At 46.1% G+C, this 13,011-nt stretch overlaps 1 protein-coding gene across 10 annotated transcripts in view; it reads left to right on the forward strand.

The window, feature by feature from the left end:
* Nucleotides 1–809: 809 nt before the first annotated feature.
* Nucleotides 810–13,011, forward strand: part of CORIN (corin, serine peptidase) — a 212,213-nt gene continuing 200,011 nt past the window's right edge. For 4 of the 10 annotated variants that reach the window (XM_014857132.3, XM_044765918.2, XM_014857133.3 and 1 more), the window contains exon 1: nucleotides 1,391–2,145. In XM_014857132.3, the coding sequence (XP_014712618.2) occupies nucleotides 1,582–2,145 (564 nt within the window). In that variant the 5' untranslated portion in view covers nucleotides 1,391–1,581. The other 6 variants (XM_014857134.3, XM_070505944.1, XM_070505945.1 and 3 more) reach the window with 5 other exon arrangements.

Genomic DNA, 13,011 nt, shown 5'->3' on the forward strand with positions numbered 1-13,011 from the left:
CCGAGTTAACTGTGGCCCAGGAAGACTGCGTGATTTGCTCAGTAGAGCTGACTGTTCGCGCCTAGGCTCTTGATTCGCAGGCTGGGTCCCTGCGCTGCTGACGTGGAATGAGGCAGTATCTTAACAAGAAGAACGGAGTCCTGAAATTACACTGCCTCCGGAGAATCCCAGCTCAGCACTTGCTGGCTGTGTCAACTCAGGCTGGTTACTTCGACTTGATAAATCTTTCTCATTTCTAAAACAATAGTAGTACCTACCCCATAAAGTGGTTGCGGGAACTGAGAGAATGCATGTGAAGTGTTTTGTACAAAGCCTGCCACATGCTAACAGCTTAATTTTTGTGAATTGTGATAAACTTGTCAGATACGGGATTCTAAGTCTGACACTTGGAACACTGATGGAATCAACGTTTCCACTACTGTACTATATACATAAAATATTTTCTAGTTTCTCATTTCGTTGCAGAAACAAAAGAGAGATTCCCCCCCCCCCCCCGTTTTTTACAAATTACGTTTTCCCCTCAGCTATAATGTTCAAGGAACAGGTGCCTGATACAATTTTGTTGACTATGCATGGCCTCCTCCAGAATGTTGGAGAGAGATTTATTCAAAAGCCTCATGAGTAATTTTTGAAATTTCCATTAGATCTTGACTGAAGTTGGATGAAAAAAAATTTCTGAGAAAAGCGCAGTGTAGTCCTTTTTTTTTTTTTTTCTTTTTCTGCCAAACATTTCACGACTGTCCTGGGTTTCAAAGGGTAAGGTAGTCTGGACCGTTATAAATACCTGTAGTGCCCTCCTTGACGCTGCCGAGGAAGAGCGGCTGCTAGCGAAGGACGGAAGGGCACAGGGTTGCAGGGCTCTGCGGTCCAGCCGGAGGATGCCCTCCGCGGGCAACCGCGGGCTACGTTAATGGAAGCAGGCTGGAAACTCCCGCGTCCCTGCAGCTGCAGCAAACTCTCAGGCAGTCTGGCAAAAGCAGTTCCCTCACTAAACATATAACAGAAAACAAGTTTCCATTTGCCTAATGCAAATAATGCTCGCCCTCGAAACATTACGTCTTTCTGAGATAATAAATTTGACCTTTCGTTGCCAGTGCCTGCAGTTATTTTGATTTTTCCTTGGCTATGCTCTGGCTATACGAAAATGGTCTAAGGTTTGATAAGGAGATTTCGGAGTGCCCAGAAGTGACTCCTTTGCTCCCGATTACTCTCCCACCGCGCAGACTTTCGGGGCTCCTTCTCGTCGCGCTGCCGTCGCGGGGTGTAAGTTTGAGATGGGGGAACCAGCAGTCAGTGGCTTGCCGTCCGCCCCTGAAGAGTAACCTCTTGGAATGCAAAGAGGTGGGGCTGCGGAGGATCTGTCATTAAAGGTTCGTATGGGTGGGACCGAGAGACTGGAGTGAGGGGAGGGAGTGGTCCGCGGGTGGGATCTGTCGAGCAGACAAAATGTGGGGCCCCTGTCCTTGAGGGTCAACTCGCCTCTTCCTGAGTGAGCAGCAAGGCATCCGTGGTGACCCTCCCAGGGGCGCGCGGAGGAGAGAAAAGCGACCAAGATAAGAGTGGACAGGAAAAAAGCGAGACATGTTCTCCTCGAAACAGTCCCCTGCCCTCGCTCGGGAAGAGCGCTACCGCGCAGCCGGGGCCCCGGAGCGGGTAAGATCCACGAATCGCGCTCTGCCGGCAAACAGGTCGAATGACCTCTCGGTCGGGATGAATTCAGGGTCAACCCTTCCTGCCCCCGCCCCCTCTTCCCCTCGGGAGCCACCTTTTTTCCCTGCCGTCGGTGAGAGTCGACTTCCCCAGCCCCGCGCTCAGCCCCCTGCGGCCAGTCCCCCAGCGCACGAGTCGCCCAAGGTCCGGGACCCTCCCAGGGTCATGGGGAGGATTTCCTTTGGCGTTCGAGTCGGGTCGGTCCGGAGACCCCGCTCTCCTTGCCGGGGACGATGCCACGTCTCCTGCAGAGTCCCTCCTCCTCTCGGCGCCCTCTACGCATCAGGTGGACTCGGCGGCGCGAGGGTGCCTGGGGAGGCTGCAGAAGGAGCTGTCGGCACCAGCCCCTCTGGGACCCACGGCTTCCTGTCTGCGCCAGCGTCGCCGACGCCCGGCATCTGGAAGGACTGCGCAGCAGCCTTGCCTGCCCCAGACGTAAGCCTCCTTTCCCAAAGGCGCGCGCCTTGGTCTCCGTCCGGCTTAAAGCCAGGACTCACGCTCGCTTCCCCTGCGGTCGGCTGGTGCCCGGAGATCTTTGGACCATTCTGAGAGTTCGCATCTCAGAACCGGCCCACTTGTAAGGTGCTGGGAACTCCTGCGTCCCCTGCGCGCAAACTTTGTCTCCGGCGCATTCCCTCCTGGGCACATCAGACGCCGGGGACCGGCCGCCGGGGGGCGCAGGTTCTGAGCTGCTCCGGATTTGGCGGGCTCCGATCCTGTCCTTGGAAGGGACAGCGTTGCCCTTCGCTGGGGAGAGGAAAGCTAGGGAAGAGCACCACGGACAGTCCTCCCCGTCCTGAGCCCCCAGGAACCAGGTCTAATTTGCGGCTGCCCTTCTCTCTCGGTGTCAGGAGCTTTCCGGAATCCACTCGTTGCTGTGGCGGGCCCGGCTGCGCGCAGTGGGGGACCAGTGACCGCTCTTTGCGGGCAGGGACGGAGGGCTGCACGGGTTGGAGGAAGGTGGTGTTGTGTCAAATCTTGCTGGGTCTCTTCCCCAGCTCCGGTGGCGGACGCCTCACTCCGGGTGCCACCTGCTTGGGGTCGGTGGATGGCGATGTAGGCGCTTTTTGCACAGCTCGTCATTCCCGGGACCGAACCCTGGTCGTTCCGAGCTGCGAGCTCGTCAGGGAAGCGGCCGGGCTGGGCATTCCCAGGGAAGCTGTCCCAGCAGTTCATAAAGGAGGGCTTTCCTCCTGTGAGAAACTTCTGAGAACAATGCTCTACAAGGACTACGGCGACTTCTATATGCACATATGTAATTTGCATTTTATTTTTTTTTTTGGTAAGGCTATTAACTGACGGAAGTAAAACTGTGCAAAGGAATATCCGACTGCTACCCGAAAGGGAGATAAGTCAGGACTTACTGATCATTATCCAAACACACACATTTTAGCTGAAACTGTTGAAATGAAAGATCCTTGAAAACATTAATTTTTGGCATAACTCGAAGACAATGAGAAGAAACAGTGCATTTTTTAAAAGTTATAAAACCAATTTTTGTCACTGTCACAACACAACATTCAACAGCTTGTTTGTATTATTTGGTCTCAATAGTTTTGTTGTGTGAAATTAGGCCAAGAATCAGTCCCCAAAGCCCGCTCCTGGGGATTGAGAGGTTAGACTAGATGTCTGTGTAGACATGTGGGAGTGCTGGCCTGGGCAGTCAGGGTTTCCACAGAATCCTTTCCAGGACACCAAGAGTTGCACTAGGATGAACTATTTTTAGAGTTATTTGGGTGTGGAATCACATAAACCTCAAAACCTCAAGATGCTGTAAAGCTTTATTTAGGGGAAAAGGGCTCTTCCCAGAAGGTTCCTTGCAGGATAGGATTACAATACAATGATGAAAGACTCGGTTAACCTTCCAGGAGGTTAAAGAGACAAATAAGAATTGCTTTATTGACCTCATCAAGTATATTTCCAGGCATAGTAAAGCTTTTTAAAAAGGTGCAAAATTACTCCCATCAGAAACCTTCCTCGTAATGCTGCAGAAATCTTAATAGCCATAGCACAGAAGGCAGTGGGGCTTCCACCACAGACCAGCTGTGGTTTTATTTTGATGGGGCCATGTTTCCCGCCATAGCTTCATCTGGATTTCGGCACTTGCTGCTCTATTGCCCTTCTGCATTGCCCTCAGTTCCCCTTCTCCATTGTTGGGAGCAAACGAGCGGTTGGGGAGAAGCTGCGCAGCCCAGTATCTCCAGAGAGTCAGCACCATCTCTCTCTGAAACCTGTATGTTCAAATCTCCATACTGTTAACAAGATACCCTGCTGATCATTTTTTCTCTTTCCCTTACCTCTAGCCTCCCTTGATGACTTAAAGACCGTAGCCTTAGGGTTTCTGAGTGTCTCTACTGTTGGGGGAATGGGAGCACACTTGGACCAGGAAAGCTGTGAAATAGCTATGTTTCAGCTGTGAAACATTTGCTGAGTGTGTCCAAGGGAGACGGGTTTATTGACTGTGCCACTCTGGCCTTATTAAGTTAGTCAACAGGTATGCGTTCATGCATCCTGTTTGCTCCATCACCGTTCTTGGCATTCCACTTTGCCTGACCAAGTGGAAAATGGGGCTGGTTGGCTAAAGGATACTGACCTGTAGAATACTAGATCCACACTAAGCCCTCAAGTAACCCCCAGACTTACCTGTTCTGCAAAATCTACTCAGACACACACATGTACACACACACACACACCCCTTTCTGGGTTTTAGAGTCTTCAGCGTGGGTGGGAATGGAAGAAACTTCAAGTGAAAGGTGCCATGGATGGTGCCTTGGTGGGTAGAGTATGGATTTTGGTGTCAAAGCTAAATTCAAATCTCTGGCTCTACCCCTAAAAAGCAGCAAGGCCATGGGCAAGTCAACTAATCTTGTTGAACCTTGATTTCCCATCCAGCAAATGGAGATGATGCTACTGACCATCTGTAAGGGGCACTGTGAGGATTAAGGAAATAAATATGTCTCAGAAATACTACACAGAATAGTTGTACATTCTATGAAGTTTCCCTAACATGTGTTTACTTACAGAGCTCGCCCCATCTCAGACTCAATGAGTCTCTGAGGCCTTTCTCCACTGCCAGCCTTCTGTGATTCTGGAGCTGTGCTCTCCAATAGAGTAGCTGCTGGCCACCTGTGGTTATTTAGTTAATGTGGTTATTTAAATTAATCAAAATTAAATCAAATTAAGAATTCAGTTCTTCAGTCTCGCTGGCCACATTTCAAGTGCTCAATAATCACATGCACCGTACTAGACAGTGTAGACAGAACATCTCCTTCATTGCAGAATGTTCTCTTAGACAGATCTAGAGCTTTCTTTTGCTTGAGTGATAATTTAGTGAGACTCTTGGATGATCAAAATTTTCCTGTCCAGCACCTTGCTTTGCTTCTGTTTCTCTCAAGGAGTGGTTTTGTATAGCTGAATCACTTCTGTTTGGTTGAGGTCTTTTACTCTGCCGGGCATTTGTGGAATGGTAAATGAGTGGATTCATTCATAAATCACCCAACAAGTGTGTATTAGTCACAAAGTCCTTGGGAATTCTCCCCTCAGCCTTGACGATTTTGGATAATGTTTTATTGTTTTCCCTTCAGGTTGAGCTTTATGACTGATAGTTTTCCTGGTGTTAGAGCAGAAACTCTGATATGATAGAAACTGTGATATAATAACTGTGATATAATAATAGCTCTTCTCTCCCCATATACCTTTATGTGTTGTACCATTTTTCACAAGAATGACAAGACTAGAATACTGGGTTCAATGTTTGGATCAAAATCCACTGAGAGTGTTCAATTTATTCAGATTTGAAACTAATGCTCCACCTCACTCTGTAGGACCCCTTACTGAACTTCTCACCCTTTGACAGACTACATATTGTACTTTTTTTTGATTATTTTCTGTCTCCTGTTACTCTAAGATATAAGATCCACAGAGACAGAGATTTTTCTATGTTTTTGCTCTTTGTCAGAATAGTGTCTGGGACATAGTGGGTGCTTACTATTTGTCAATAAAAGACTATACAGAGATATATTTGGAACTAGCTAAGATAGATAGATACTGTATTAGTGTCCTAGGGCCGTTGTAACAATTTACCACAAACTGGGTGGCTTAAAACAACTGAGATTTATTCACTCACAGTTCTGGTGGCTACAAGTCCAAAATCAAGATGTCGGCAGGGCCACGTCTCTAGGGAAGAATCCTTCCTTCCCCTGTTTCTAGCTTCTGGTGGTTGCCAGCAATCCTTGGCATTCCTTGGCTTATAGTTGCATCACTCCAATCTCTGCTTCCATAGTCACATGTCTGTCTTCCCTGTTTCTTTGTGTCCTCTCTTCTTATTATAAGGATACCAGTCATATTGGATTTAGGGCTCACCCTAATCCAGTATGACCTCACCCTAACGAATTACAAAGGCTAAGACTCTATTTCCAAGTAAGGTCACATTCTGAGGTTCCACTGGATGTGAATTTGGTGGTGGTGGGGGAGGGGACACTATTCAAGCCAGAACAGATGCATAGATAAGTAATCCTTCCCCTGCCTTGATTCTTTACCCCCCTGGGAGTTTATTCTGTTTCTGGGACTTTGCTAAATCTGCTTTAGAGCAAGTATAGTCCATAATGTTTATTATTCTTACAGACAGACAATCACGGTGCGGTCTGGGAGATTATGTGTGCTTTCCATGTGGGTGTGGAGTATGTGGGATGGCTCACCTTTGGGTTGCTGAATCAGCTGCCCTTTCCTGAGCCTGTCACCATCCCTGTCTCCAGTCTCTACTTCTTTTTCTTTGCTCGAAAGGAGCCCCTGTTGTCCTAGAGCACTGGCTTGTCTATCTGCCTCTCCCTGAGCATTCTGCAACAGTGTTTGCTCAGCTCTGAGCTCTGCTGGAGGGTGCCTGTGAATTATGTTTTCCTCTCAGCCTGCTGGCAGTTGCCCCCATCAGCTCACCTTACAGCAGCTGTTTGAATATTCTCCTGCGGTACATTGCTACATGTCCAAACCATCAGAGCTGGTGGTGACAAGCGCAGTGTCAGTGTTAGATAGGGCTGGTTGGGGATCCAGGGTGGTCCTGTAGGTGATCCATCTTGCCATTCAATATCAGTGCTGAAGCTCTGTAAGTAGCTCCGGAGGACATCTGTGAAGAAGGGCCAGTCAGCCTACAGGCTGGGTTAGGAGTAGGGCAGAAAATGCAGGGGTGAGCTGTGAAGACCATTTTGGTGCCACTATTCTGTGCTTAGTCCAGGGCCCCTTTGAGCCTTTAGTTGACAGCATTTGAAGAGTACCTTTTGTTTCCAGTACTTGGGAGAGTTTTAAAGAACAGTCCTTGTGCAACTGTGAAAGTAAATGGTGTCAGTCTCTCCAAAGCCATGAGCATCATTCTGCTAAAGTGTCACAGCAGCATATTAAAGGTTGATAGCACCAGGAAATCTTAACCTGGGGCTCCATGAACCCCATGAGTAGTGGAAAATCTCTATGAACAGTTCAGTGTGAGTTTTTCTGGCTAGGGCACCAGAATACCCCAAGAGTTGAGAGCCATGTGCTAGACCTAAATAACTTCAACTTATGAGAATTCAACTAGACAGCCTGGACAAAAAGACGAACAGAGTTATCCATTTATTCAGCAAAACTTGATGTACCAGGCACAGGACCTGTACTTGGGATACACCAGTGAACTAAACAGATAAAGGTCTGTGCACGTGTGACACTTAGCTTCTAACTTAGCAGTAAACATGAAGTCAGGAGTCAGGGAAGGGAAATAACTGTTGAAATAGTATGAGTCACTTTGCCTGTCATTCTCTTCAGTGCCCTGGAGTGAAAGCATCAGATAAGAGAAGGGAATCTCTGTTAGTTTAGAGCCCTGGTGCCTTTTTTTTGTATCCATCTTGCAGTCTTACCTGTGAAGCTGTGTTTAAAGATCCGTGCCTTTTTGTTCCCTAACCTCAAGCCAATTAATCTGGTACTCCACTGATGAGCCTGTTCCATCTCTGGAAAAACTGACCATCAGGGATTTATTGGTAGAAGTTATATTGATCTCCACTGTGGCACTTTCCTAAGGATTTTCAAGGATTATTTTGACTATCTGATTTTTCACCTTTGTGTGCCTATGTCAGAGCCTCATCCTGCAAGCAAGATGCCGCTCCTCTGTAGTGTGGTTTGCAAATCAAGGCTACATTATTTTACTTAATAGTTTTCAGTCATCCTTTAAAACAGTTTTGTCCAAGTTGAACAAAATCAGAAATGGGAGTTCCAGTCTTTATCTGATACTAAATTGCTATGAGACTTTACAGAAGTCAGTTAACCTTTTGGATCCTGGTTTCCTCATGTGTAAAATGAGGTCTTTGTACTAGACACCGTCTAAGGGCCTTGCTAGATCTCGAAGCTGAAATTTTAACATGGCAGAGAAAACGAGCAGCCTGTTGTCCTCTTCTACTTGTTTTCTCTCTCTTCTCTTTCCGACAGTTGAGAAGCACTGCCTGGTTAAGGGGCAGCCTAGAGGACCTGGAAGTCTGCTTCCCTCTTTGTGGATCTTTGCTAATTCTTCTTACAGTGACTTCCTGCCAAAGTGCAAAATTGCCTGTTAGATCCCAAGGAAGACCGATCAGAGGAAATCTGATCCCCAGAGCCCAGGTTTGCCTGAGGGTAGTTCTCTGGTTTCGGTCAGAACTGAGCATTTCACCTATGCATACAGCTTGTGGGTGGTGGAAGAATGGGGAGAGCCAGTCAATGGAGGCCTTCCAACAGATGGCCCACGATCAAGTTGGGAGCCAGGTACACCTCCGGGTGCAGCCGGGGAGGAGTTTGACACAGGAGAAAAATCCTGTTCCTTAAATAACTAGCAGGATGGACACCCCTCTGCATTCAGTTAGGAAATAAAAAATAATAAAAATGTGTTCAGAGTAGCAAAGGAACAAAATTTTCAGGTAAAGAGGGAGAATTCTGGGATCTCTGAAATTTAGGAAGTTTGGATATGAAATAATTCAGAAAGTAGAGTGAGCTTGCTGAAATCATTAAAGCCAAGCCAGGAAATAAACTTCAGGCAGCCCTGGGCACTGAGGCCTGCAGACCTGGCTGGGGTTCTTGCTCATCACTTATAAGCTGGGTGCTCCTCCAGCAAGTAAATTTCCCTTAGGCTCAGTTTCCTTCTCTGCAAAATGGTAACAATATCCCTTTTATAGGATTGTGATGGAAGATTCAGTGAAATAATGCTTTATAAAAGTGCTTTGTAAGAATACAAGTTGCTAGATAAACGTGGGCTTTTTTTTTTTTTGGTTACTGTTTTCCAGTGGAGAATTTAGTTGTGCGTGTCCCTACATAATATCCTTCTTGATTTGAAATCTCAATTCTATGTAGTCGGTTGCTCTCCCTAGAGAAGGTTGAAAGAAGAAATATTGCTTTCAAAGGCTAGGCTTTCTTATAAGCATGAGCAAGACAAAAATAGGACAATTGAAATTTTTTTTTTTTTTTAAAGATTTTATTTTTCCTTTTTCTCCCCAAAGCCCCCCGGTACATAGTTGTGTATTCTTCGTTGTGGGTCCTTCTAGTTGTGGCATGTGGGACGCTGCCTCAGCGTGGTTTGATGAGCAGTGCCATGTCCGCGCCCAGGATTCGAACCAACGAAAGCCCAGGATTCGAACCAACGAAACACTGGGCCGCCTGCAGTGGAGCGCGCAAACTTAACCACTCGGCCACGGGGCCAGCCCCAGGACAATTGAAATTTAACATCATCCTGCTTCCTTTGTGGTCTATAGCAGCACTGCCCAATAGAAATATAGTATTGGCCACATGTATAATTTAAAACTGTCTAGTAGCTACATTTGAAAAAGCAAAAAAGAAATAGATTAATTTTAATAATATATTTTATATTACTCACTATATCCAAGATTTTATCATTTTAAGATGGAATCAATATAAAAATTATTAATGAAATATATTACCTTATTTTTTCCATAATAAGTCTTCAAATTTCAATACTCTTACAGTACATCTCAATTCAATGGGTTGCATTTCAAGCGCTCAATAACCACATGTGGCTAGTGTCTAGTGTATTGGATAGTACAGGGCCATCTGGAGGTTGAATGATGGCTCCTCAAATATATCCATGTTCCAATCCCTGGGACCTGTGAATGCCACCTTATATGGCAAAAGGGACTTTGCAGGTGTGATTAGTTAAGATTTTGAGATGGGGAGATTATTGTGGACTATCTGGGAGGACCTGATGTAATCACAATGTCCTTATAAGAGGAAGGTGGGAGGGTCGGAGTCAGAGGAGAAGGCAATGAGATGATGGATGTAGAGATTGCAGAGATGTACTTTCAAGATGCGGGAAGGGCCACTAGCCAAGAAATACAGACAGGCAGCCACTAACCTGAAAAAGGCAAGGAAACAGATCCTCCCCTCAGAGCCTTCAGAAGGAAGCCGCCCTGACGACGTCTTGACTTCAGCTCAGTGAAACTGATTTCAGACTTCCGACCTCCAGAATTACAAGAGAATAAATTTGTGTTGTTGTGATCCACTATGGTAATTTGTTACAGCAGCTGTAGGAAACTAATTCATTGCGAATACTCTAATATTAACATCATTTCCAAGACTGTTTTGAGAGGGCGTTCCCCTGGCTACATCATCTTAGACAATTGCAATTGGCTTCATCCCAGCTTGGCCTAAGGTACCCATGTCCAGTCGTTCCTAGGGTTGGTGTGCATCACTGCCATCCTTGCTGAGCACTGGGATCTGTTTCCTACTCTGACTCGATTTCAGCCTTTGATAGCAAAACTCAGCTGGTGTCTTATCACTGCCCTTGAGGATGAACAGGGGAGAAAGGTTTTTCACATTAGGGCACAGTACATAGGAGAAAAAAGGTTTAGAAAAGATTACAGTTTCCCTACTATCTGCTCAATGTTGTCATAAATCTGAAAATGTGCTAAAACATAATGTCTGCTAATTTTTTAAAAATGTGCTCTATGTGGGTTTGGTAAGGATAAAGTTTCACTCTTATACCTTTATCTATGAATGGTAGTGAATGTATGATGAGGCCAGTAATTCTCAAAGTTTAGTGTGCATGAGAATCACCTGGAGGGCCTAAAATAACACAGATGTTACCTAACCAGGTTCGTTTTTGCCGGCTGCCGGGAAGGCCAAACACCAAGCCAAGGAGATTGCAGCAGAGAGGGGGTTTTAATTACAAGGCAGCCAGGGGAGGAAGAGAGAGCCTGAGTCTCAAATCCACTTCCCTGAAAATAGGGACTCAGGGATGTTTATGAGGTAGGGGGGCAAGGTGGTCTGAAATGTGGAGATAGATGATTGGAGGTGAGGAAAGGTGAGGTAATTGATGATCTGCGCAAGCGTGGTTGGACTTCACAGCCCTTCATAGGATGCGTGTTCACAAATTGGTGGCATTAGCATGACCTGAGGGTGGAGTTTTTAGCCTCTTGACATCAAAAGGTCACTTATCATAGGAACTTCTGCATGGGCCCAGTTGATGGGTTGGTGGTCTCAACTGGCCTGAAATAGACAAGGGCTTCTAACTCCTGAAAAACAGCTCAAACACCCACTACCATGGTAATCCAGTCTCCAGGGAGATGTCATCTATAGGAACCTAGTGGGAGTCATATTGCCTAAACAGCACAGTTAACAATGGGTGGGTAAACAGCTAAATGCTATAATCACCAATTGCAAAAAGGAAAAAAACTTTAGTTCCTAGCTACTTAATCATCAATGGCTAACTTTGCCAGTTTCACAGAGCGCTGCGTCCCACCGCCAGTTTCTAACTTAGTAGGTCTGGGGTGGGGCCCAAGAATTTGTCTTTCTAACAAGTTCCAGGTGATGCAAATGCAGCAGGCAGGCAGGTGGGCAGGTAGGTATTGGGAGAGCCCCTCTGAATACCTGGCCTGCAGAAGGGACTCCCAGGTCTTGTCTCCACTGGGAGGGTGCAGCCCTATCGCTGGGAAGACCCACAGGCTGGCCTTCCCTCCCCCACCAGGGCACACACAGACTCCTCTCCCAACAACAAGCTCAGCGGTCGTTGCTAAGGCACTCCAGAGTCCACACCGATCCTCTTGCTTGGCTCTGTTTTGTGTCTCCCACACTGAGGTCTAAAGTGGATGACAATCCTGAGATCCCCGAGTCTCAGCTAAAAATACCTCATTTGCCACAGGCCAGCTGACTTCTCAGATATCCCAGCTGGAGTGAATCCCCCAGACCTGGGGCTGCCCCAGTGGAAAGTCTATAAGCAGAAAGTAGCGGGTTAAAAATAGCCCTGGGGAGGCCCCTCAAAGCTCTCACACCCAGCTGCCCACTTGGGGTGACCAGTTCCGGGTGTGGGGGTGGAGGTGGGAGGATCAAGCCAGGAATGGCTAAAGGACAGCCCAGCTGTGTCCAGTTTCATTGTGTAGAAGACAAGACAAACTTCAGAGACTAGCTCCCTCTCTTCCTGGGTCTTTGTGGTTTTTTAACATAATTTCTATGCTTGGTAACTATAGTCCTAAACCTGGCCTATGGTGATTTATTTTTATTCTGCTTTCTTCTGCATAACAATAAAGCTGAGCTTCCCAAACTTCTGAACTATAAGCGTTTCCAAAGGTGTCCTTGGTGAGAAATGAAGTGGCTCCCTGGAAGGACCTACAAGAGCTGTGTTGTATGTGCCGTCATCCATGGTCTGGGTCACCTTGTGACAACCTCAGCTCGTGTACTTGACTCTCTCCTAATCGCACCAACAGTTTCCCTCTATTATCTGAATGTCAGTAAGAGGAACAAAAATGCTCTCTGGATAAGAAATATATATTCCTATCTAACAATACTCTCCAAGCATTTTGTGTCAGAAACTCCTAAAAGCGGGCAACTTTCCCCTTCTTCCTTGAAAAGAGCTTTCCCAACAGTTGAGAAATATCTTCTTTTCAGAAAAACTGGTTATTCTCCCTAATGGAAGTAAACAAAACGCATGGGATACTTTAATTTTTTAATTAAAATAAAAATATTTTAATTTATTATCACTTTTTTAATTTTTAAAAGCAGGCTTTTCTTTTAAAATGTTGTTTCTCCACTCATTTCTCAAAGACAAAGGAAAAATATAACAAATTATCCAACTTGGCCTTTTTACCCTTAATAAAGTATTGAATGCTCTGCAGTGAGGTCTGGAAATAGTTCAACTCTGATAGGAAGTAATGAATGCAGAGCTTCTGTGATGGTCTGGCTGCTCTAGCATAAAACATTAAACAGGACCCATGCACTCACAACCTACTGACTTAAAAATAGCTGAGGAGGCTGAAGCATCCAGATCTTGTCCTTTTATTCCTCTTAAATTTATATGGGTTCTAAGTGAAA

This window comes from Equus asinus, chromosome 3 (assembly GCF_041296235.1).
Source record: "Equus asinus isolate D_3611 breed Donkey chromosome 3, EquAss-T2T_v2, whole genome shotgun sequence".
Classification (NCBI taxonomy): Eukaryota; Metazoa; Chordata; class Mammalia; order Perissodactyla; family Equidae; genus Equus; species Equus asinus.